This window comes from Oryx dammah, unplaced genomic scaffold, assembly GCF_014754425.2.
Source record: "Oryx dammah isolate SB20612 unplaced genomic scaffold, SCBI_Odam_1.1 HiC_scaffold_14, whole genome shotgun sequence".
Classification (NCBI taxonomy): Eukaryota; Metazoa; Chordata; class Mammalia; order Artiodactyla; family Bovidae; genus Oryx; species Oryx dammah.
In genome coordinates, this window is record NW_024070198.1 from 10,126,900 (window position 1) to 10,153,610 (window position 26,711).

Genomic DNA, 26,711 nt, shown 5'->3' on the forward strand with positions numbered 1-26,711 from the left:
AGTCCCAGCAACCTGCATTTTAAACATCTCAGGTTTATATGATTTTAGAACTGCTCTCCTAATGTTTCCAACTTTTTAGATTATTTGTGCTCTGTTTAAAGATCTGAGTAAGCCCTCAAAGGATTCACTCTCTGTTTTTAGGAGACTCTAATCAATGAGTAACTAGTATTTCCTGTCCTCGTCTCATTCCACCCAGCCTCAAATTCTCCCTAAGCCTCTTTGTTCTGTCTCCAACTCTTTTAATGTCTTTTTTTTTTTTTCCTGGCTTATTCTCCCTGAGAAGTAGTAATTCCCCCAATGGGATTGCTTATATTCAGTGGTCCCAGGATTGATTTGGATTTTATACCATGACTGGTGCTTCTGCAGGTCCTTTCTTTCTGGGGCATTTCTGCAGCCTACTGGTTTACAGTTTGATGTTTACTGCAGGGATCACTGGAGGGGAGGAAGGTGAGAGATCGGAACATACTGAGTGACTTTCCTCGGAAAGGTTTACATTCAGGCCAGAAATAGCACAAAAGGATTGAATAATGTACCTCTGAAGTTTCTAGTATCACAGCAGGTTATAACTTGAAAAGCTTAGCTCCCTCATTTCATGAATGAGGAACTGAGGAGAAGTTATGTGTCCAACATCACATAATTGACTAGTGGAGTTTAAAAGCCAAAATAAATTTAGAAGTGGGAAGTGATAATGCAGTGCTTGATCTAAACTAGCACACGAAGGAAGGAGACTAGGATTTATTGAGTATTTGAACTTGGGTACATTCACTTAACATCCTGAAGTCTCAGCTTTCTCAATTGCAAAATCAAGATTCTAATAAGAGCAAACACTGATATGATATTGCCTGTGTGCTGGGAACTGTTCTAAGCACTTTATGTGCTAAGTCATTTAATCCTGATCACATCGACATGACTTAGGTACTATTATTTTCCCCCTTTATTCAGATGCCCAGAAAGCTATATATTTACCTGCAGTCACCCTGATAAAGTATTCTGTTTTCTATTGCTGCATTACAAATCACCCCAAGCTTCATGTGTTAAGACAACATACATTTATTATCTCACGGTTTCGTGGGGTCAGGAGCCTAGGCAGCCTAGGCATAACTAGGTCCACTGCTCGAGGTCTCACAAGGCAGCATGGAGGTGTTGACCAAGGTTAGGATCAGATCTGAGGCTTGAGGTCTTATTCTAAGAAAAAATATGAACCAATTGCAATAAGTTATATAATCTGAGACTACTGGAAATTTCTTTTTGAAAATGCAAAACTGCAGGTGGTTATAAGGTTTCTTGAAGCAGACTGTGAAAAGAGGAGGTATACAGAGATTTAATTATTGCCTAGTACCCAGTAAGAATCTGCTGGGTGTTATTCTTGGCAGTATTCACGTCATTATTCTTGGTGTTATTCACGTCATTCTTGGCAGCAGAATCTCCCTGTAGCTATGGAACTCATGATGACTGAGCCTTCAAGGTCAGCAGAAGAATGTCTTTTTCTTTGAATGATCTCCCACTCGGGATAATCTCCCTTCTGATGAACTTAATGTCAGACTTTAGGGGCCTTAATGTATCTGCAAAAATCTGTTCATCTTTGCCATATGACAGGATGTAAACATGGGAGTAATGTTCCGTCACCTATGCCATGCTGTGCTGAGGTCAAAAGCTAGTCACAGGTGTTCTCCACACTCAAGGGGAGGTGATTCTATAAACCTGTGGATCCCAAGGCGTAGCACTGCACCATCTTAGAATTCTACCTACCATAGCCAGGAAGGCTTAGGTTAAGCCCAGACTGGCTCCAGGTCTAAGAGTCCATGCTCTCAGTCACAATGACCTTCTTTCTCCTTTTGAAGCAAGTAAACCCACTTTATAACCTTGCATGGTGTTCTAAGAAAGATAACACCCAGCAGATTCTTACTGGGTACTATGCAATAATTAAATCTCTTCATACCTCCTCTTTTCAAAGTCTGCTTCAAGAAACCTTATAACCACCTGCAGTTCTGTATTTTCAAAAAGAAATTTCTAGTAGTCTCAGAATATATAACTTATTGCAATTGGTTCATATTTTTTCTCAGGCAGAAATGACCCTGGGTTTTGGGATATGAGACCTGAGTTCTCAAGAAATAACCCTAGCTCTGCTTTTTTTTTGCCTTTGAAACAGATGAAGTGATTAAGAAACAGTAAACGTCGTCATCTTGTAGACAGGACAGCATGGATCAGCCGTTAACTGTGAACTCCCTGGTAGGTGGCACTGACTGATATTTTACATGTGGTTCGAAAACCCAGAAAGAAGAACAGAAACACGCCAAATGTGAAATGAGTCATGGTGACTTCAAGAAGTTAAACACTTGCTGTTTTCATCCATCTGTGTGGTCCTCTCCTTTGAGGAAGTGACTAATAAAACCATCTTTGCTAGAATTAAAAATAATTCTTTTTTTTTCCATGAAAGTATGAAATTTTAATTCTCTGGTTTGGTTCCAGGAGTGTAGTTCTTTAGCATGACACCAGAGAGAATTTGTAATGTCAGAGATGACATTGTAACAGGTACTTTGACTGTTCCGTGCGTCAGTGTTTTCACAGATGAAAAATTAGAGGTTTAGCTTGTGTAGTAATAGCTAAGGAAACATTTTATGTTTAACACCGAGATGCGGCTTTGGGATCCTTGCGTAAATGCGCAAGTACCTGAAACACTTGTCCTTTTCATCTTTTCCTCTTGTAAGAGCCATCATAGTACACACCTTCTTGAGCTACATCTTAGGAGAAATAATGTGCTAGAGAGGAAATAACAGGGGCCTAGGGACCCCATGGGTTTATTGTGTGTTCCAGATCAGTCTCTGAATGTGAATATAGCGACATTATATAATCTCCATGGCCCAGTTTTGTACTTTGTGCCTTACGACTTTTGGAAACCATAGTTTTAATGTTACCAGCCTATCACTGGGGCTTGATAAACAAAGGTTGTCATTACCATCCACCTTCTCCTGATGACACTTCCAAACCCACTCACTAAACTTGTCGCCCTGGGGGCAGCAATATACTGAATACCCTATACACACAAAGCTTAGCACCAGAACGCAAATAGGGGGCCTAGTGCTTGCTCTGAAATAGGGTAGTATTCTCTCTCAGTGGAAAAAGTCCTTCACAGTTGCTCAGTTGCTTTTGTGAGTATGTTTGAGGGGCAGAAAGTTGTAGGCACTTTTTATTTTCTGACACTGTATTGTCAAGACTGTCACATTTCCACCTCCGTAGGAGTCATTTTCCTGCAGTTCCTTGTGTGTTTTTCTAGACCGTTATGTGAAAATAATTAAAATTTTAGTGGACATGTCAATGTAAAAAATGAACACTAAGGCTTTGTCATCTGGAAAATTTTATTTACATCCAAGAAGTTCATTTTGAAAAATTATAGAAAAATTATAGATTGATGAAGAGTTTAGGCTGTTTCCCAGTTTATCTCTGAAACCAGTTTTAAGCTTAAGCAGAGTAGCACCATTCCCATAGATGGAAAATAAATATTTTTTTCTTCAGGTAAAAAGATAGTCTAATTATAATCACATTGTTCCCTTTCTGTCTTCTTCCTTTATTTGATGTATTTATTGGTTATCATTTGTGTTACAGGGACTATACTATATTCCAGAGCACAAAGATGAGTGTAAAATGATTCCTTTCCTTCAAGGAGCTTATAATGAGTCAAAAATACTTGTAAACAAATAATTATAACTCAGCATAGACTGCATCGTAAAAAAATGGACAAGTTACTTTTATGCATGCAATGCTGGAAGTCTGCCCTAATTTTCCTAGATTTTTTTTCTGATGTCACTGAAGCATTAATCTGTGGTCATATAACAGCATTCTTGGAACACAGTCAGGATTATTTGGTTACATGGGCTTTATGCTGTTTCCTCACCAGCAGAGCTGAGAAGCTGCCACAGAGACTCTGTCCCACAGAGCCTAAGAGATGTGCTATAGGGCCTTTAACAGGAAAAAAAAAAATTGTTGACTTTTTCACCTTTCATAAGTACTGACTTTTTATTGAATAATTATCCTGAATTTATATGTTCTGTGTTTTTCCAAATGTGTATGTGGTTTTATTAATAAAACACGAATGTATTAATATCACAGATCCTTTTTCAGTTATTATCATTATTTTCTTAGGGATGAATTAACAGTATAATTATGTTGGGGGGCTGGGGGGTAGTGCGGGGCGGGGGGGGGGGCGCGGGCAGGTGGTGTTTCCATATGCTGAAAAATGCTTCTCTAAGACTTACTGGTGGGGTTTTATTCACTTGGTAAAGATGCAAAAAGGCCCTGAAAGCTTCTCATTAAACCAAATGTATTTTGGAATAGAACTGAATACATACAGTAACTTTGGATCCAAAACATGTCTTGGAGACCCTTCAAGTATAATGATATGATCCCTACCCTGGCAGGAATCCATCTCTTGGCTTACTTCCATAAGGATATAATGGACAATGATATTTTACCTAAAATGACCTATAACATTCACATACCCAGGAACTGCCACATAACTGTAGCTGAAACCTGCAAGACATCTTAGTCCAAAAGGGTGTGTTTACCCTGCAGATATGTGCTTTTTTGGTGTGCAGACCACATGTTTAAGCAAAAAGACCTCACTTTTATCATGTTATTAACTCATTTAAAAAAAAAAAAAACTTTCCTTAGGTACTGATGTCAGATATTTAGTACAAAAAATACATCTATAATTTCAGTCTGTTCATTTCTTCTTATAACCAGAGATTCAAATTTGGCTCTGCAGAGAAAGTTAGCTGCGATGCCAGACCACACGGATGTCTCCCTCACCCCAGAAGAACGAGTCCGTGCCCTAAGCAAGCTGGGCGGGAACATCACCATCAATGAAGATATCACTCCACGCCGCTACTTTAGATCCGGAGTAGAAATGGAGAGGATGGCGTCTGTGTATTTGGAAGAAGGAAACCTGGAAAGTGCATTTGTCCTCTATAATAAATTTATAACGTAAGTATTTTATCTTGGAGATCTTTGAAATGAGAACATTGGGAACAAATATTTACATGCTATTTTGATGAGACAGCTTCAATGCCAGGCATGTATTCATACTCAGATCAAATTTACAATCTCCAGAAGCAGGAGAGGGCCAGGTTTTTAAGTTACCAAGTCGTGTACTCAAAGGTGTTCCAATATCATCTCTGAGGCTTAGGGGTGGAAGAGCAGAGATGCCTGAGGTACAGGGATGTATATCCATAGGCCAGCACTGTAACCTGAGTGCCTGCTTCTCTCTCTCCACAAAATTTCTTGTTGCCTGTCATTCTCCGTTCACAAGAATGCAAGCCTTTGAGAGCAGACATCATATTGTGGCTCTATCTAGAGCATCTGAAACGTGCCATGAACATTCTTGCAATTTAATTTGATGGGTTGAAACAAGGGGTAAATCGACGATCCTAGGAAGGAACTGATTGGGGCACAGAGTGTAGTAGTTGATTTAACATTGCAGTCAGTATTTCTTAAGGCAGTTATTTAGCTGTGTAAGAATTGTGTATAAAAGATCTTCCAATAGGTTGAAAGTAGCAACATCAAAATAGTCATGTAAAAATATCACACTTCACATTAGATATTTGTTAATAATGTATCCTCATTTGAACTAAAAAAACGGGATTTGGACTTCCTATACCAATTTGCCCTCTTACTGATTGTGAAGATCTCCTGTTACCAAAAGTGATCTCATCAGAGTCGAAGCCCTTATCTTTGTTTCCACTGAAAATCACTCATTGATTAAGTGTATTAATTTACTTGGGGATTTAATCTGAGAACATGCAAGAAATTGAAAAGATTAACTGTTTTTTAAAACTTGGTTTTGGCTGCGATGGGTGTTTGGTGCTTTGTGCAGCCTTTCTGGAATTGTAGCCAGTTGTGGTGCTGGGGGGCTTCTCTTGTTGTGGAGCACAGGCTGTAAGCACAGGGGCTTCAGTAGTGGACGCTCTCAGGCCATAAAGCCCTAGCTTAGTAGTTGTGGCACATGGGCTTAGTTGCTCCTCAGCACGTGGGATCTTCTCCGGCCAAGGATCAAACCTGTGTCATCTGCACTGGCAAACAGATTCTTATCCACTGCACCACCAGGGAAGTCAAGGTCTTTTAAATGCTGCATCCATGATTCTACCATGGGTGAAATTAAAGGCAATTAGTATAGTATGCAAAGTGATCTCTTCATTTTATTCACGTTAATTAACTTATTGGAAATTTAGAGAATAGTTGGCAACATTCATTTTAACTGGGAAAAATCAGAGACTTTCAAGAAGGTTAAGAAATAACTATCAAATTGGATGTTATCAACTGTCATCGATAGTACACATTTTCCATTTTAGTTTCTGAAGTGTAAGTTACAAATTTATAATATTTTTTTCACCTTCTGAGTTTTGCACACACACATAAGTGGTGAAGGGCCACTATACTATCTGAAGGCTTCTCATTGGCACCAGTGGTAAAGAATCCACCTGCTGATGCAGGAGACCCATCAGACTTGGGTTCGATCCCTGGGTCGGGATGATCCTCTGGAGTTGGAAATGGCAACCCACTCCAGTATTCTTGCCTGGAAAATTCCATGGACAGAGGAGGCTGGTGGGCTACATACAGTCCATGGGGTCACAAAGAATTGTTCATGACTGAGTGACTAAGTGCACACACATCTCTCTGAGTTGCTGAGGAATCAGAATATTTGAATTCTCTCCCAACACTAACGATATGACCATTAGTTCAGTTATCTGCTGTGAGTTCAATTTCTCATCTACATAAATTAAAGGCTTATAGGTGAAAATCTGAGGTCTCTTCATCTCTGCATATCAGTGACTTTAATCTACATATAAAAGACTTAGGTAACTGACACCTTATGTAGTTTATGTAAGCTTTAATTTTCTCATTTGAGAAATAAGAATTATAATACCATGCCTATGCATTCAGTAGACGAGATGTAAGTGTATACGATTTGTAAACAACAGAACATCAATAATTATAAATGAAAGTTGCTCATTCATGTACAACTCTTTGCAACCCCATGGACTGGAACCTGTGAGGCTCCTCTGTCCATGGGATTCTCCAGGCAAGAATACTGGAGTGGATTGCCATTCCATTCTCTGGGGAATCTTCCTGACCCAAGGATCAAACCCAGGACTTCTGCATTGCAGGCAGATTCCTTATCTTCTGATTCCTTAACTTACCATCTGAGCCACCCATAGGTGTAGATATTCTTAGTGGTCAAAAATTCCTATTCTCATTTCTGTAAAGGAGACCTAGCCATTCTGCAGTTAGGAAGATATGAGGAGTTCTGCCTAATGAAATGTGAAGGAAAATTACATGTATCAGCTCCAACCTGAAACAATCAGAAGTCCTTAGTGATGCTCCAGTCCCTTTTCTTTCCCTGACCTATGTTCCAAACAGAGTAACTACAAGATACCAGGGTCTCCATCGGTTTCCATCCTCCATCAGCTTGGTTTCCCAAGTATCTGAACCTTCTCACAAACCCCAGCTTGTACTGATACCAACCATACCTGGGAAATAAACATTTGTTATTTTAGGACCCTGAGCTTTGGAGGTTGTTAAGTTACTGCAGTATAGCCTAACCTCTTTCAGCCAATAAAAAACTAAGTAGTTAATTGAAACATGTCTGTGGTGAATCAATAATTAAACAATTTCAGAGGAAGGAAGAATGTGCTACTATGTTAATCAAAACTAGTATTTGCTCTAAGGGCCATTCGTTCATGTAACAAATATTTATTGGGCATTTATTATGATGAGATGGACACTATTCTACAGGCTGAGGATACATCAGTAAGAGGAAAAAAAAAACAAAACTTCATGCCCTAGTGGAAGCAAAACCTTAACTTTACCTGGAAACAATGAACCTGGTTTGCTGTAAGGATTTCCCTTCGTTTTTACTGTCCCTTGTTCCTGAAAAGGTGATGAAAAATAATTAACTCTTAATTCAGTTCAGTTCAGTCACTCAGTCGTGTCCGACTCTGCGACCCCATGAATCGCAGCACGCCAGACCTCCTTATCCATCACCAACTCCTGGAGTTCACGCAAACTCATGTCCATCGAGTCGGTGATGCCATCCAGCCATCTCACCCTCTGTCGTCCCTTTCTCTTCCTGCCCCCAATCCCTCCCAGCATCAGAGTCTTTTCCAATTAGTCAACTCTTCACATCCGGTGGCCAAAGTACTTTAGTTCTTTCCAATGAACACCCAGGACTGATCTCCTTTAGAATGGACTGGTTGGATCTCCTTGCAGTCCAAGGGACTCTCAAGAGTCTTCTCCAACACCACAGTTCAAAAGCATCCATTCCTTGGCGCTCAGGTTTCTTCACAGTCCAACTCTCACATCCATACATGACCACTGGAAAAACCATAGCCTTGACTAGATAGACCTTTGTTGGCAAAGTAATGTCTCTGCTTTTGAATATACTATCTAGGTTGGTCATAACTTTCCTTCCAAGGAGTAAGTGTCTTTTAATTTCATGGCTACAATCACCATCTGCAGTGATTTTGGAGCCACCAAAAATAGTCTGTCACTGTTTCCACTGTTTCCCCATCTATTTGCCATGAAGTGATGGGACCAGATGCCATGATCTTAGTTTTCTGAATGTGGAGCTTTAAGCCAACTTTTTCACTCTCTTTCAGTTTCATCAAGAGGCTTTTTAGTTCCTCTTCACTTTCTGCCATAAGGGTGGTGTCATCTGCATATCTGAGGTTATTGATATTTCTCCCAGCCATCTTGATTCCAGCTTGTGCTTCTTCCAGCCCAGCGTTTCTCATGATGTACTCTGCATATAAGTTAAATAAGCAGGGTGACAATATACAGCCTTGACGTACTCCTTTTCCTATTTGGAATCAGTCTATTGTTCCATGTCCAGTTCTAACTGTTGCTTCCTGACCTGCATACAGATTTCTCTAGAGGCAGGTCAGGTGGTCTGGTATTCCCATCTCTTTCAGAATTTTCCACAGTTTCTTGTGATGCACACAGTCAAAGGCTTTGGCATAGTCAATAAAGCAGAAATAGATGTTTTTCTGGAACTCTCTTCCTTTTTTGATGATCCAGCGGATGTTGGCAATTTGATCTCTGGTTCCTCTGCATTTTCTAAAACCAGCTTGAACGTCAGGAAGTTCACGGTTCATGTATTGCTGAAGCCTGTCTTGGAGAATTTTGAACATTACTGTACTGGCCTGTGAGATTCCATTAAGGATTCTGGCTGACATTTATCTGAGTTATGAATTTTCATATACAAGGTTTTAATACACATATGTATACCATGTCGCGCTTCCCTGGTGGCTCAGCTGGTAAAGAATCCTCCCACAATGTGGGAAACCTGGGTTCGATCCCTGGGTTGGGAAGATCCCCTGGAGAAGGGAACAGCTACCCACTCCAGTCTTCTGGCCTGGAGAATGCCATGGACTATTCCATGGGATTACAGAGTTGGGCACAACTGGGTAACTTTCACACCATGGCACTGCTGATTCATCAGTGGCCCTTTGAGTCTGTTTCTATGAGAAGGTGTTTTTTATCCGTCTTTCCGAACTCTTACATTTTCATGTGACACTCAGTGTTGCCAGCACTATACATACACAAGTAGAATGGTGCTCTAGTGGGGTTAAGTGCCCAAGACCTGAGAAAAACTAAAGTGATGTGATCTGTTGAGAAGCATCCTGACTTTAACCCTCTTAACCTCAGTGCTTAGTTTGCCGAGCTTAATTCCTCTGTAATGCCAAAATCATATTCATACCAACCTTTGATGGCAGATGGAAAGAATATAGGTTAAATAAGAAGGAAAATGGCAGCCCACTCCAGTATTCTTGCCTGGACAATCCCATGAAGGAAGAGCCTGGCGGATTACAGTCCATAGGGTCACAAAGAGTTGGACACGACTGAGTACAGATAAAAAATGTCATTAACCGTGTCCTTTTGAAAAGGAGGTTCATTCTTAGATTAGAAACCATCACTGAGCTTTTACTGTCATATAACTCTAAGGATGTGTTTTCTCTTTCTCCAGATTATTTGTAGAAAAGCTTCCCAACCATCGGGATTACCAGCAATGTGCAGTACCTGAAAAGCAAGATATTATGAAGGTATTGAGTGATCAACTCTCTCCAGAGGTTCAAGTTCCCTAAGTATCCATTATTGATTCATCCCTTTTCTTTCCTCCTCTGTCTAATCCTCTCGAGAGTTTCAGTGCAAAAAAAAAAAAAAAAATCATTCCATTAGCTATGATATTTCAATCTCTTCTTAGACCTTTAGTCATCATTACTGTGGGATGTCTGCTTAAAACTGGGAGAAGAAAAGAAAAAAATCAAGAATGCACTTATCTTATGATGTGAAGAAGGAATTATTTTATGATTCCTCTCAGAGATTGAAAGAATAGTTGTCTCTTTCCCCATATTTATTTAAGACAATCATTTTGGCTGGTTTTGATTATTCCATACAATCCTCAACTCAATACCTATTTGAAAATCAGTGTTGATTATCAAGGCAGCCACAAAGTTCGGTCATTTTCTTCTAATAGTACTCACCTCTTAGACAATGAAGTCTTTAGTGAGTGACCTGAAATATTCCAAAGGAAAAGGAAGGCTGTTGAAATGTATTTATTTAGCATCAATGTTTGCTACATATATAGTTTCAGATATCTTTAGCTGACAATATATCCTCTTATATAACATTTAAGCAATGTTTTCCATTTATTTATCTTAAGTAGTTTGGATTGATTTTATGTGATGGAGTTAATGTACACAAAGTCAATCACAACATGAAATTTGAAATTACTCTCCAAAAATATTTTACCACATAATGGAATAAAAACGCTCTTAGCCAGTTATGTCGGGCTTCCCTTGTGGCTCAGTGGTCATGAATCCACTTGCAATGCAGGAGATGTGGATTGGATCCTTGGGTCAGGAAGATCCCCTGGAGAGGGAAATGGCCACCTACTCCAGTATTCTTGCCTGGGAAATCCCATGGACAGAGGAGCATGGTGGGCTACATTCCATGGTGTCACAAAAGAGTCAGACACCACTTAGCAACTAAACTACAACAACCAGTTATGTCAGGCCTGAGGGTGCCTGTAAGTAGGACACAAATGGTCATCTTCACTGTTAAATTTCTGTACACTGTCTGAAGGGTCCTTGCTTATCCAGCCTTCGTGTAACATTTCCCTTCAGTTCTCTTGTTCATTTAATGTCAGAAAGTTCTGGATGAAAACCAAGGTGTTAGGCTGCCAAGATGACTCTTTTATTCTAATTTGGTGGTGGTGGTTTAGTTGCTAAGTCATGTCTGACTCTTGCAACCCCATGGACTGCAGCCTGCCAGGCTCCTCTGTCCATGGGATTTTACAGGCAAGAATACTGGAGGGGGTCGCCATTTCCTTCTCCAGGGGATCTTCCCGGCCCAGGGATTGAACTCAGGTCTCCTACATTGCAGGCAGATTGTTTACCGACTGAGCTACAAGGGAAGCCCACTCTAATTTAGGATTATTCTTATTTTCACTCATAGAGAGAAAATTCTGCAAAAGCATATACATTTTCTGTTTGTGCTCATTGAATAAATGGATCAATGGATGACAAAAAATTAAGAGCACAGAAATTTTAATGGAAGAGCTTAGCTAGAGTTAGGCGTTTTGGGTTTTAGTCATAAGGAGACCATAAGTCAGTTATATGACGCTGGACAAGCCTTTTGATCTCTCTGAGCCTTTGTTTCCTCATCTGTACTAAGGCTGGGGTGGGTACTTGGACGGTATTTTCATGCCATCAAGAATCACTGAGAAGTTGTTTGAGATACAGATCCCAACCCTTTCTCTGACTATGTTGATTCAGTAAACCTGGGGTTAGGCTTGGGGATCTATATTTTTATAAAAGGTGCCTCAGCTGCTTTTTACAGTCCCGCTAAGCCTAGGGATCTCTACTTACCGTGTTCTCCAATGTCCCTTTTAACTATGATGCCATATAATTTACATACCATGGAATGTGCAGTTACAAATCCACTACCTGAAAATGAGGTACCTCCCTATACAAAATGCTTACCTAACCAGTGGAGTCAAAAAAGGTCTTACAAAGGGGATAATTTTTTCTCTTCTTTACTGAAAAGTTGTATTTTGGAGCCCTAGAAAATATTGATTTTTCCACCTTCCTGTTTGGTTACTTGTGTCTTGATTTCTAATACACATACCAGTTGTTTTCCTTTCTCAGCTGATGATCTGAAAGACTATACTGAAAATTCTACTAATCAATATGTATATATATATTTTTAAAAGAAACTGAAGGAGATTGCATTCCCAAGGACAGATGAATTGAAAAAGGACCTTTTAAAGAAATACAACGTAGAATACCAAGAATATTTGCAAAGCAAAGTAAGTTCAATTGGTACATTTATTTCCTGAATTGTTTTCTGTGCAAATATTTTTTTGAATTTTATTTTCATGAGTTTTTCAAATCTCATATGCATTTAAGTTAAAATTAAAGAAACAGTGATGGAAAACACAAAGATTTTTAAATTTTTATTCCCCAACAAGATCTAATAAAGTGAAGCATTAGAAAATAGACTTTCTACAGTAAGTTAACCAGAGTGTTCCTTCACTGTTTACCTGAGGCTACCACAACATTGTCAGTTGGCTATACCCCAATACAAAATTAAAAGTTTAAAGTTGGGGGAAAAAAAGAATAAACAGAGCTTTTTGACCAACTCTTGCCAGTGTAATCTTGAACCAGATGGCTGCTCTTTAGCAATGAAAGGAGGCAATAAGAGAGGTAGGGAGAATAGTACATAGTTTCTGAGGTATCTAATTTGATTCTTAAATATTTTAATGTTATGTTATTCTTAAATATTATAATTGCTATAATAACATAGAATAATACTAGCTATATGAGTGAAATGTAATCATATCATCAAAGGATGATGACTTCTGGATTCTTATTAAATAGAGAGTGAAAAGAAAAATTATGTCTGAGGTCAAAGGGCATTAAGTGATGAAACTGACCGATTAGTCTATAAGATATTCCAGTTCAGCACTTGAACTCTTAAGGTTTACAGCTTCTTTTTGCTGTTTTGTTTGACTGTGTGTTTATGTGCTTTGAAAGTTTCACTCTTACTGATTCTCAGTTCAGTCCAGTCTCGTTACTGCTGAACATGGTCACAGGCCTTGTTTACTTCCTTTGGCGTCCTGGAAGTAGGTTTGAGTGAGCCATGTGCACTGAGTAACAGAAGGAAGGTTGAAATCAGAAGATTCCCTCCAGTGTGGATAGTGATCATTTGATTTGAACTGTGAAAGATTGGGGCTTCCCAGGTGGCCCCTGGGAAAGGGTTAAAGTGGTAAAGACCCTGCCTGACCTTGGTCAGGAAGATTCCCCTGGAGGAGGGCATGGTAACCTACTCCAGTATTCCTGCTTGGAAAATCCCTATGGACAGAGGGGCCTGATGGGCTGCAGTCCATAGAGTCGCAAAGAATCAGATGCGACTGAAGTGACTTAGCAAGCACACACGCGAAAGATTGAAGTAATTTTGGCGGCCCAGACAGGACAACAGGAAGGGGGGTGCGAAGCCTGTTGAGTTCCCCTCCCTACTCAGCGGTGTGAACGCTAGTCCCCTCTGCTCTCTGGGAGGAACAGCGTCAGCAGTTGTGGTCTGCTGTTAGTGACACTAAGGATAGTCCACAATAGGATCCCAAGTATATGACAAGTAGAAATATTTGGGGGGTAGCATGGCAGCCTTTATGTCTGGGAGACATAGACATGGCAATAAGCCTTTGCTGCAGGCAACACTCACATCACCTGCAGTCTGGTAGAATGCAGATTCTCTGGCCCCTCCCCAGACCTGCTGAATGCCAGTCTGCCCTGTAACAGGACCCAGGAGATTCGTGAACATAAAGTGCTGCTTCAAACTGTGTCCCCCACCTCGCTCCAGCCTCCTAGTAGCTCCCAAAGTTTAGTTTTCAACAGAATGATTTGGGAAGCTTCTTAAAGATTAATTCTCTGACCCTAGATATTTTTGTTAAGGCTGGGGAGTTTGAGAATCATCATTTTTAACAAAGCTCCTGTTAGTTTGTTCTGATAGAGATGATGACCCCATTCTGAGAACCACTTTTTAGGGATACCCCCTTCTCCATTAAGTCCCAGCTCTATGACTTCAAGAGTCCGATGCAAAGGGTTCAAGGGTGGTACTGTCCCTAAGAGCTTCGGATGATGATGGCAGTGTTCTCTCCGGCACTGTCTCATATGGGAGCCACTAACCTGTGGTACTTAACACATGGCTAGTGGGACTGGGGGATTGAATTTCAGATTTCATTTCATTTTAATTAAATTTCAATAGTCACATGTGGCTAGTAGCTACTATAGGACAGTGCAGTCTAGGGTAATATGACCCTTCTGTGAAACGGTCTGATCAGCCAGGCTATGCAGACAGTCCTGACTTTGATTTTCTAGTATTTAAAAGCACAGGAGGATGGAGGGAACTTGATTATCCTGGCTCATCTCTGGTAAAATATGAGCGGACTCCAAACTGCTCCTGAAATCAGATTAAGGGGCTTTTGCCACTGTGTTCCCACTCCAGTACTCTTGCTTGGAAAATCCCATGGATGGAAAAGCCTGGGAGGCTACAGTCTATGGGGTCGTAAAGAGTTGGACACGACTGAGCGACCTCACTTTCACTTTTCGTTTTCATGCATTGGAGAAGGCAATGGCAACCCACTCCAGTGTTCTTGCCTGGAGAATCCCAGGGACAGCGGAGCCTGGTGGGCTGCCGTCTATGGGGTCGCACAGAGTCAGACACGACTGAAGCGACTTAGCAGCAGCAGCAGCCACTATGTTATATATTTCTCTGGTGGTCTCAGGAGTGTCCCTGTAGGCATGTGGGAATATATAGCTGTGTCTGCTGGAAGATTGAAAGCATCTGCTTTTTTGGCCTGGAAACTAACCTTTTCCTGTGGCAACCACATTTTCTAGAACAAATACAAAGCTGAAATCCTCAAAAAACTGGAGCATCAGAGGTTGATTGAGGCGGAAAGGAAGAGGATCGCCCAGATGCGCCAGCAGCAGCTGGAGTCAGAGCAGTTTTCGATTTTTGAAGATCAGCTCAAGAAGCAGGAATTAGCCCGGAATCAGGAATTAGCCCGGAGTCAGCTGCGAAGCCAGGAAACGCCGGCACTGTCAGAGCAGATCGATGGCAGTGCTTTGTCCTGCTTTTCCACACACCAGAACAATTCCTTGCTGAATGTACTTGCAGATCAGTCTAATAAAAGCGACGCAACTAGTTATGCTGGCCACTCACCTCCCGTCAACAGGGCCTTAAAGCCAGCTGCCACTCTAAGTGCTGTTCAGAGTAAGTGATACACGCCCACAAGACATGCAATCACCTCTTTTTTGGTTTGTTTTTCATTTTTTTAAATGTATTTATTTTTAATTGGAGGATAACTGCTTTACAATATTGTGTTGGTTTCTGCCATACATCAGTGAATCAGCCATCGGTATACATATGTCCCCCCTTTTTGAGCCCCCCTTCCCACCTCCCACCCCATACCACCCCTCTTGGTTGTCACAGAGCACCAGATTTGAGCTCTGTGGGTCATACAGCAAATTTCCACTGGCTATCTAATTTTATATATGGTGACGTATATGTTTCAGCGCTACTGACTCAATTTGTCCCATCCTCTCCTTCCCCTCACTGTGTCCACAAGTCTGTTCGTTGTGGAACCCTATTTCTGTGACATTTGGGCAGGGTCTACTCATTTTATCATGAGCCGTGGTAGTTCCCCTGTTATGATGTGGTATGAATGACTGTGTCATCTGCGTTTTGCTATATGTAACCTTAACATTCAGGAAATGTGATTTGCCCCCTGATAGAGCAGCGACTCAGAGAAGGCAGTGGCAGCCCACTCCAGTACTCTTGCCTGGAAAATCCCATGGGCAGAGGAGCCTGGTAGGCTGCAGTCCATGGGGTCGCGAAGAGTCAGACGGGACTGAACGACTTCACTTTCACTTTTCACTTCCACGCCTTGGAGAAGGAAATGGCAACCCATTCCAGTGTTCTTGCCTGGAGAATCCCAGGGACAAGGGAGCCTGTTGGGTTGCCGCCTCTGGGGTTGCACAGAGTCGGGCACGACTGAAGCGACTTAGCAGCAGCAGCAGAGCAGAGACTGCATAATAAACAAGATTATATTTGATCACGGTACAGATATTTTAGAAGAGAAAAATTCTGAGCATTTTTTTCATTCATGTATTTTAATCAAGAAACACATAAATCCTAAAAGGTAAACACTTAACACTGGAGAAGAAAGAAGATGCTGGCAAACTTGTTTGTCCAGAACTTTGCTCAGTCATTAAATGTAAATATTTAGCATTTCCCTGGCCCAGGAGGACATGCACACAGGGGTGGTTAACCTCCCAGTGGATTATGTGTCTCTGCCAAGAATTAGTGCTGCTTGGGACTGTTACATCAGTGCTGGCAGGTTTCCAAAACCAAATGGGAAAATTTCCCAGCAAACGCTGTCAGATGGAGTTTGTATTTCTTTTTATTTGGAAAGACTTATGATAAGCAGTCATGCTATAAATTACTCTACTGCTAGTTATTGCTGAAAACATGGTGCTATTACTTAATGATGACCAACTTCATAAGATATAAGCAACACATGGCAAACACGAAAAAAGAATATCCTAAGGCTTACAGAGTATGAGATGTGTTGTCTGTAGCTTCTGCGCTTTGCGCCAAGTGAAAACAACACGCACGCGTGTGAACATTGGATCTAAGACCCCACGATGGAAAAGCGCTTGCACCTTCCCACTTACACACAAACAATCTGTATGCAAAGGGCAATTCTACCTTCCTTCCGGTTATTGTTCACTTTTATAGGTTTTAAAACAAAATGCAGGAAGGGGAGCACCAGATAATTTCATTTTTAGAATTTATATTTATCTGTAGTCACTTGAGGGAGGGGATGTAAGGTTTGTTTTTTTAGCTTTTTCTCCCTTTTCTGTTTCTTAGATTTCGTGGTTGAAGGACTGAGATGCGTCGTTTTATCAAGAGATCTTTGCCACAGATTTCTGCTGCTGGCAGAATCCAATACAGTGAGAGGAATAGAAACCTGTGGAATACTCTGTGGGAAGCTGGTATGGACTGTTTCATGTCTTCTCTGCACAGGATACTGTCAGTAAAACTGGCTTTCTTGTGATGAGTTGAGCAGAACAGAAACATCCTCAGGGTCATGATGAAATTACCTGTATATAGATTATTGTGATAAAAATACTGTCATTAGTGGAATTATCCTTCTAGAAAATAGATTGCAGAATCTCAGGGAGGCTATAAAGTTTGTTGTAAAGAACTAATCATACTGTAAATTAAGTCTTTGTTTAGAAAAAAGGGGGGGGTTAGATTTCCAGAACTGTCTAGTTTTCTAAATCAGATTTCCCTTGCCACTGTTAGTTTTGGATGCATTCCTATAATTAACTCAACTTGCTTGTATCTGTGGCAGTGATAATCTTGCCACCCTTTTTCAGATATGTGATGAATAAAGCTAGGGTGTTGTTGTTTTCTTTAAAGCAGTAGTTTCAGGAAACCGCAATCACAGAGCACTGGTCATATTTAAGTATGGAAGATTTTATCAGAAATAAGTGATGAAAGACAATGTCAAACTAGGAGATAAAAGAGAGAAGATGCGTATATTTTTCTACTTCAAGAAAAATATACTTTCTTTGGGGTATCAGTTTATATTTCTGAATCCAGGCACATTTTCATTCCTAAACATTTACTTGAGGACTGTTAGTTAATGATATGTTTCATTCCCTGGTGGCTTAGAGGGTAAAGCGTCCACCTGCAATGCGGGAGACCCGGGTTCAATCCCTGAGTCAGGAAGATCCCCTGGAGAAGAGAATGGCACCCCACTCTAGTACTCTTGCCTGGAAAATCCCATGGACGGAGGAGCCTGGGAGGCTGCAGTCCATGGGGTCGCTAAGAGTCAGACACGACTGAGTGACTTCACTTTCATTCAACACACATTCTCCTACTGTATTCCAATGTTGCGTCATCATGGTTTCCTCCAGGGCAGAGGAAGCAGAGAAGATAAGCACCTGTCATTTCCTCCCCACAGCTACCTTCTTTGCCCTGCAGGGAGGCAGTATGCTATAGATGCGTCTTCCCCAAAACCACATGTTGTACTTCAGTTCAGTTCAGTTCAGTTCAGTCGCTCAGTTGTGTCCAACTCTTTGCAACCCCATGAATCGCAGCACGCCAGGCCTCCCTGTCCATCACCATCTCCCGGAGTTCACTCAGACTCACGTCTGTCGAATCAGTGATGCCATCCAGCCATCTCATCCTCTGTCATTCCCTTCTCCTCCTGCCCCCAATCCCTCCCAGCATCAGAGTCTTTTCCAATGAGTCAACTCTTCCCAAGAGGTGGCCAAAGTACTGGAGTTTCAGCTTTAGCATCATTCCTTCCAAAGAAATCCCAGGGCTGATCTCCTTCAGAATGGACTGGTTGGATCTCCTTGCAGTCCAAGGGACTCTCAAGAGTCTCCTCCAACACCACAGTTCAAAAGCAGCAATTCTTCAGCGCTCAGCCTTCTTCACAGTCCACCTCTCACATTCATACATGACCACAGGAAAAACCATAGCCTTGACTAGACAGACCTTAGTCGGCAAAGTAATGACTCTGCTTTTGAATATTCTATCTAGGTTGGTCATAACTTTTCTTCCAAGGAGTAAGCGTCTTTTAATGTCATGGCTGCAGTCACCATCTGCAGTGATTTTGGAGCCCAAAAAAATAAAGTCTGACACTGTTTCCACTGTTTCCCCATCTATTTCCCAAGAAGTGATGGGACCAGAAGCCATGATCTTCGTTTTCTGAATGTTGAGCTTTAAACCAACTTTTTCACTCTCCTCTTTCACTTTCATCAAGAGGCTTTTTAGTTCCTCTTCACTTTCTGCCATAAAAGTGGTGTCATCTGCATATCTGAGGTTATGATATTTCTCCCGGCAATCTTGATTCCAGCTTGTGTTTCTTCCAGTCCAGCATTTCTCATGATGTACTCTGCATATAAGTTAAATAAGCAGTGTGACAGTACACAGCCTTGACGTACTCCTTTTCCTATTTGGAACCAGTCTGTTGTTCCATGTCCAGTTCTAACTGTTGCTTCCTAACCTGCATACAGATTTCTCAAGAGGCAGGTCAGGTGGTCTGGTATTCCCATCTCTTTCAGAATTTTCCACAGTTGATTGTGATCCACACAGTCAAAGGCTTTGGCATAGTCAATAAAGCAGAAAGAGATGTTTTTCTGGAACTCTCTTGCTTTTTCCATGATCCAGCGGATGTTGGCAATTTGATCTCTGGTTCCTCTGCATTTTTTAAAACCAACTTGAACATCTGGAAGTTCACGGTTCACGTATTGCTGAAGCCTGACTTGGAGAATTTTGAGCATTACTTTACTAGCATGTGAGATGAGTGCAATTGTGCAGTAGTTTGAGCATTCTTTGGCATTGCCTTTCTTTGGAATTGGAATGAAAACGGACCTTTTCCAGTCCTGTGGCCACTGCTGAGTTTTCCAAATTTGCTGGCATATTGAGTGCAGCACTTTCACAGCATAATCTTTCAGGATTTGAAATAGCTCCACTGGAATTCCATCACCTCCACTAGCTTTGTTCATAGTGATGCTTTCTAAGGCCCACTTGACTTCACATTCCAGGATGTCAGGCTCTAGGTGAGTGATCACACCATCGTGATTATCCGGGTCGTGAAGGTCTTTTTTGTACAGTTCTTCTGTTGTACTTAGTTTGATTGATTCATTCATTCTTCATTCATCCCTTCATCAAACAGATATTCACAGGCCCTGCCCTAGATGTTGGCATTCAGAAGCCTGCAACAGCCACAGTCTTGCCACACGATACCTATATGATGCTTATAAAGAACCAGACATTTAATTAATTATAAATGGAGCTGGGTGCTCTCAGTGGAAGTGTAGGGCATCCTGGGAAGGTGTATGGAAGAGGGTCAAGAAGGGTTTCCCTTGGGACTTCGCTGGTGGTCCAGTGGCTAAGACTCTGCACTCCCAATGCCGGGGGCCTGGGTTCGATCCCTGGACAAGGAGCTAGATCCCACATGCAGCAACTAAGACCCAGTGCAGCCAAATTAAAATAAATAAATGATTTTTAAAATTCAAAAAAAAAGGGGGCTTCCCTTGAAAGGTAATATTTACATTACATATGTTTAGAATACATAAAGTTAGCCATGAAAGGAGGGGCTGGGGTGAAGGGAAGTGTTATAATCAAGGTGAAAGGAACAGCGTCCAGTTTGCAGAAGCGTCCTGAGAGCAGACAGGATGGTGCTGTCGAAGGAGGGATAGCTCCTCACTGCACAAACATCTCTTACCTGAGGATCCTATCACTACAACCCTCTACTTTCAACTCTTTATCTTTTACCTAAGGGGATAAAGGAGGGGAAGGGGGTCACAGAGGATGAGATGTTGGATGGCATCACTGACTCAATGGGCATGAGTTTGAGCAAACTGTGAGAGATAGTGAAGGAAAGGAAGGCCTGGCGTGCCACAGTCCATGGGGTCGCAAAGAGTCGGACGTGATTTAATGACTGAACAACAACAAAGGGATAAAAGATTTTTTTTCTTTCCCCTTTATATAATTGCCTATCCAAAACAGTGTCTTAATTATGGAAAATCCCTGTGAATCCCTCCCCGCAATAGTAAAAGAAAGTCGTGAGTCTTCAGGTGAAATTAAATAATAAGAAAGACCATCAACCTTCACAAACCATTAGAAATTGTCCTTCAATAAAACCACAGAATTATTTAATGACCATCTCCCCTTCCAGAGAAACCTGCTGCTATTTTATTCTGATTTTTCTATGGCAGTTCTAATGCAGCGTTTTACTTACTATCTAAACTTCCAGGGATCAGCCCAGGATACTGATTCCTATTTATGATACGTTTTTCTGTTGTGAAAATGGGTTTCAAGCGCCAAACAATTGACTCTCAAAGTTTTTGGTAAATGATCTGTTTTCAAGTCTGGGCCTTTGTTTTTGAATTGTGATGTGGGTGGGAGGAGGAGGATGTAAGTGGTGGGTGCTTTCTAGTCTTATTAAAACATTACACTTCCTACTCAGGCTTTTTTTTTTTTTTCTCTCTCAGGTGTTGTTTATTCTCTTTGCTCTTTGTTTTTCAGACACATAATGAATTTACTATTACCCACTTAATAGTGCCAAAGCAGTCTGCGGGACCAGACTATTGTGACGTGGAGAATGTAGAAGAATTATTCAGTGTTCAGGATCAACATGATCTCCTCACTCTGGGGTGGATCCATGTACGTTCGACCTTTTGGGTTTTAGGTTGTTGTTGGTTTGTGTGTGTGTGTGTGTAAGGCTTTTTTCCTCCTGGAGGAATTTCAGCTTAATTGAAATAATTTATTATTTTTAATTTTTCCAAGTGTAATAAATACATAATATTAAAGCTTTTTCTTCAATGTGAGGCAATGTCTAAATATGTCAAATCTGGATTTGGAGAGGGCTATTATAAATATGCTTTTTTTCCTACCATTCTAAGTTAAAAGGGAAACTTTTGGAAGTCAGATTGGCTTGTCTTAATGATTTTATGTAGTCTAATGGAGGCCTAGGCAGATTTTTATCTGTCTAATGTGATTAGACAGTTATTAATATTCCTTTTCCACTGGCTGTGGGTCTAAAGTAGATTAAGAAAATTTCTGAAAATGTTTCTGAAAATGTTTCTTGTAAACAATGTGTGTACTTGTCAAACAGGGACCATACACTCCATTGTATAAATACCTCCCCTACAGGCCACAGATATTTGTGCCGTTGTGTATATAGCCAAAGAGTGGGACCAAAAATTTGTGTTCCAGCATTTACCCAGCCACCATAGAAGCAGGACAGGGCTTACAAATCGAAAGACATGAGTTTAAATATCAGCTCTGCTAAGAATTCACTGTAGGAATGTTGGCAAGTGATTTAAGCAATCTCAGCATCAGCTTTTCTTCCATAAAATGGGGACATAGTAGTGGACTTTGCATGTCGGCGAATTTCTCAACACATTTTCTTCTAGGGACCCAGAATATTGAAGCAGTTGTTATAGGTGATGATACGGTACTTTTGCTATCCATGTTTTCCCTATTTGGTGAACATTTTCCATCCAGGCTCACACTGGGCTTGGGGTAGGAACACGTCGTCTCACCAAAGACTGAGAAAGAACCACCTTTTATTTTGCTTGCTTTATAGAGAAGTATTTAATAACACTATTAAAATAACAGTAATGGCAATAACAGCAATCATAACAGCTAATGATTTTGACAGCTTTCTGTGTACTAGGCACTGTTCTATGAATTTTACATTGGTTGTCTCACTTAATTTTCATAGTAATCCCATTAAGAAAATTATTATTATCGTTATTTTACAACTGATGACATAGGTATGAGGATGTTAAAGAATTTTTTCAGTGTCATACAACTAGTAAGTGAGGAAGCCAGGACCCAGCATGAATATGACCTTGGATTCATGATTTAAGTGGTCACATTCCTTTTCGAAAGTGGTTGGAGTTTATTGTCAATTTAAAAACCATTATGAATGCATGTGTTTTTCATAGTCAAATATAGACTTCTGATTTGCCTCTCATAAACACTTCTAAAACCCAGAAGATAGTTCTTTTAATTTATAATCTCCCCTTACTTCTCATCATGCAAGATGAGCGCCAAACATCTTCAACAGCTCCGAGAATTCCTTTCTCTTATTGTAGAGAGTGGAGACCCATGAAAGGACACCAGCATAGTGGGATATATTTAGCAAGAATTTTCCTTCTGTGTGCACAGTTTCATATCTTAGGTACCTTGCAGTTGAGGTTCTGTTCCTTGCAGGCAAGTTACTTAAAGGAGCCTCAGGATCTTTATACATAAAACTGAGATATTAATAATAAGTATCTCCCAGATGAGTTGCAATGATTAAATGAGGATCTGTTTAAAGCCTCTGGCAAATCTCCAGTTTTATCTTTCCCAATAAGCAGAAAGTTTATAAACACTCCCGAGAGTCTCTTTTCAAAGTCATAGTTATTCCATAGATGTATGAAGGGAAGGATTCTTTCAGTATGACATTTTTCAAAATCCTTATTTGATTCATGGTGGTAAAAAGGATAAAGCAAATAGCTAGAGTTTTTTCTTGGAATGGGCTCTGGTTTTGACCAAGACTTATCTGTTGCTTGTTCAATAAGATTGTCCTCTTTTCTTTTTATAGACACATCCAACCCAAACTGCTTTCTTATCCAGTGTCGATCTCCACACTCACTGTTCCTATCAGCTCATGTTGCCAGAGGCCATTGCCATCGTCTGCTCACCAAAGCATAAAGAGTAAGTGTAACTCAAGAGGGTGTGAGTAAGGTTTCATCGGGGGCTGCTGGGTGCAGGTGTGCCCGCACACCAGGTTGAAGCCCTTGGATAAGCAAGTACACCATGCCCTTAGGGAAAAGAGATTGGTTCCTGCTGGCTTCCAAATATGTGTAGCTCTGCAGTCTTTTGCTTTTTAAGATCTTTTCCATGGTAGAATTACCGTAGAATTCTTTCTTTACTTAGTGTGACCTTGAAGTGGATAAACCAGATGTTTCAGTTTGCCATTTGGGATCTTAGTTCTGTTGTATGATTTCTTTTGTGAGAAGATGTCCAGCTCAGGGAATTCCCTGGTGGTCCAGTGGTTAGGACTCCACACTTCCATTCGTCGGGGCATGAAGGGAACTAAGATCCTCTTCCCTCACAGTGTGGCCAATAAAAAAAGAAAGAAAAAAAATTTCCAGATTTAGCTTAATTATCTCCAAAATCTTCTTAAGTCTTGGGGACAATTATTGCAGCACAGTTATGAACAGAGGAGTCAGCCACTGGAATCCCAGCTTGATTAGCGACCACTGTGAGCCTCAGTCTTGTCAGATCCCTGACCTGCCCATCACAGATTAATATGAGGGTGAACCTAGATGGTAGTTTATGTAAAGGGCTTAGCATGGTGCCTGGAACTATAGCCAGCATTCAAAACATATTTGCTGTGACTGTATAAATATTAGTTATACCTTAGAAATACTGCAGAGTCAGTTCCAGACCACCACGATAAAGCAACTACCGCAAGTCACATGAATGTTTTGGTTTCCCAGTGCACATAAAACTTTGGTTCACACTGTAGTCCGTTAAGTGTGCAATAGCATTATGTCTAAACACTGTACATACCTTAAATTTTAAAAAACCATATTACTCAGAAATGCTGTCATCTGAGTCTTCACCAAGTCAGAGAAGTAATAGCAAAGATCACTGATCATGCTTTTCCATAACAAATACAATAACAAAAAAATTTGAAGTATTGTGAGAATTACCAAAATGTGACAGAGAGATTTGAAGTGAGCAGATGCTGTTGGGAAAATGGCTCCAGTAGACTTGCTTAATGAAAAATTGCCACAATCCTTCAATTTGTAAAAAATGCAATATCATTAAAGGGCTGTAAGTGAAGTGCAATAAAATGAGTATGCCGGTCATTTTATGTATGACGGCATACACGATAGATAGAGGATAGAAATATCCATCACTTGTAATTTCTTCCCATGGGGTCTTGGCTTTTCCTCTAAGGTGACCCACTGCCCCGTTACTGTCCTTCGGGCGCTTGGCATTAGCATTGGTATCTCCAGTCTTCCTCTAGGCCACCAGCACAATATTGATTAAAAAAAAAAACTGTAAAGTTTATAGTTTGTAGCTTCTTTCTCCATTCCATTTGAGGAATATGTATGCATGTGCCGTTCAAATAAAACATCTGCAAAGCCCAGATGATCCTTAATTTTTGTACCTTTTTTCCCTAAAATTTAGCACCGGCATCTTCAGGCTCACTGACGCTGGCATGGTTGAGGTTTCCGCTTGTAAAAAGAAGGGCTTTCATCCACACACCAAGGACCCCAGGCTGTTCAGTGTGAGTAGATAGACAATGCTGATTATTTTCTGTACACAGTATTTACTTTTCACCCCTTCCTTTTTTTAAAAAATTGAAAATTGAAATATAGCTGATGTAATATGTTAGTTTCAGTTGTACAGTTTAGTAACATTTTCATACCTTATGAAATGATCACCACAGTAAGTCTAGTACCATCTGTCCCCATACTAAGTTATTACAATATTATTGACTATATTCCTTATGCTGTATGTTACACCCCTATGGCTTAAAAAGATGTGGTATTGTATATGTACACACACACACACACACACGCACACAGTGAAATATTATTCAGTCATAAAAAAATAAAATCTTGTCATTTGCAACAATATGGATGAATCTATAGGGTATTATGCTAAGTGAAACAAATCATACAGAAAAGACAAATACCATATGGTTTCACTTATATGTGGAATCTGAAAAACAGAAATAAAACAGAGTAATAGATACAGAGAACAAATGGGTAGTTGACAGAGGGTAGGGGGTTTACAGGGTGAAATAGATGAAGATTAAGAGGTATAAATCTCCAGTTATAAAACAAATAAGCCTCTGTTTTTAAGAGGGAAATAGTAGCAGTATGATATAGAATAAAACCCATCATTGCTTGGTTTAGAATTTTATTATCTCAAAAACTTAATCAAAGTCTTTGTATTTCCTTCTGATGTCTTGTCATTATTATTTTATTTACAAAGGAAAGAGTATTTCTGTAGCAGAGTTGATTACATATAAAGTTTTCTTCCCATCACTGTATATATGTGTGTCTATATATATTTAAACAATTATAGTTTTCTTTGGAGTCCCCAGAAGCAAGCAATTATTAAAGAAAATGAGATTAAATGTGTCTTGAATTATTACTGCTTGATATGACCAAATTAGTTTTTCATAGCAGTTCAGTGAAAACTGTAATCCCGTTTTTTGATGAGCTTTGTATAACTCCAGAGTAATATTATCTGAATACATCTTTTTCTGTTTACTTGGCTGTTCCCTGTCTGAGACATCAGAGAAACATGATTTTGAAGTTAGGATTTATTTAACATGAAAGCTACTTGGCACCTTCTGTAAATAGTTTTCTTGCTGTTGAAAATGAGTATATATGGTTATGTTTGTTCTGAGTGGAAATATTTTTCAAAATTAGGAACATTTTAAAATCGGGAAATTCATACTCCTCCTCTAGAGAGAGTCATGTTAAACATTATGAGCTAAAGCCAGTCTTTCTTTCCTAGGTCTGCAGACATGTGTTGGTGAAAGACATAAAGATAATCGTGCTGGATCTGAGGTGATACCTTCTGCAGATTAGCACCCTCCACGCCAGACACTTACCATGGACCCGTGGTTGCCAGATTTTCTTAAGATGTTTCCAGAAATGACTGATATTTTATATTTATACATTTTAGATCAGAGAGTTTGATATTTATTACTTTTGCACATTTTGACGCTTTATTTTTGGGTTGCTTTGTCTTAAAAGAGATTACAGTGGAGTTGTCAGTACCTATTAGTGTGTCTGGATACTATGACCACATAATAAATTGTGCTGCAAACAACATGTCTGATTTTAAGCTTACTTTTTGGATGTATAGTTGATGTACAGTATTATATACGTTTCAGGTGTTCAACATAGTGATTCGTAGTTTTTAAAAGTTATACTGTCTGGTATTTTGAGAGATCTCTGCATGAGTTTTTAGAGCTTCAGATGTTTCACTGTTTTTTTTCCCTTGTAAAATGCAGTTCCAAACAAGAAATTCTGAGTACCAGGTGATCT

The 26,711-nt window shown here is 40.2% G+C and overlaps 1 protein-coding gene across 2 annotated transcripts in view; it reads left to right on the forward strand.

The window, feature by feature from the left end:
• STAMBPL1 (STAM binding protein like 1) overlaps positions 1-26,495 on the forward strand; it is a 52,800-nt gene extending 26,305 nt beyond the window's left edge. The window contains exons 2-11 of one of the 2 annotated variants that reach the window (XM_040254700.1): positions 2,150-2,229; positions 4,763-4,980; positions 10,019-10,094; positions 12,266-12,361; positions 14,949-15,324; positions 16,984-17,108; positions 21,163-21,300; positions 23,231-23,343; positions 24,832-24,931; positions 26,176-26,495. In XM_040254700.1, coding sequence (XP_040110634.1) covers positions 2,200-2,229; positions 4,763-4,980; positions 10,019-10,094; positions 12,266-12,361; positions 14,949-15,324; positions 16,984-17,108; positions 21,163-21,300; positions 23,231-23,343; positions 24,832-24,931; positions 26,176-26,232 — 1,329 coding nt within the window. In that variant the 5' untranslated portion in view covers positions 2,150-2,199 and the 3' untranslated portion in view covers positions 26,233-26,495. Of the gene's footprint in view, positions 1-2,149; positions 2,230-4,740; positions 4,981-10,018; positions 10,095-12,265; positions 12,362-14,948; positions 15,325-16,983; positions 17,109-21,162; positions 21,301-23,230; positions 23,344-24,831; positions 24,932-26,175 lie in introns of both variants that reach the window. The other variant, XM_040254701.1, reaches the window with a different exon arrangement.
• Positions 26,496-26,711: the final 216 nt, after the last annotated feature.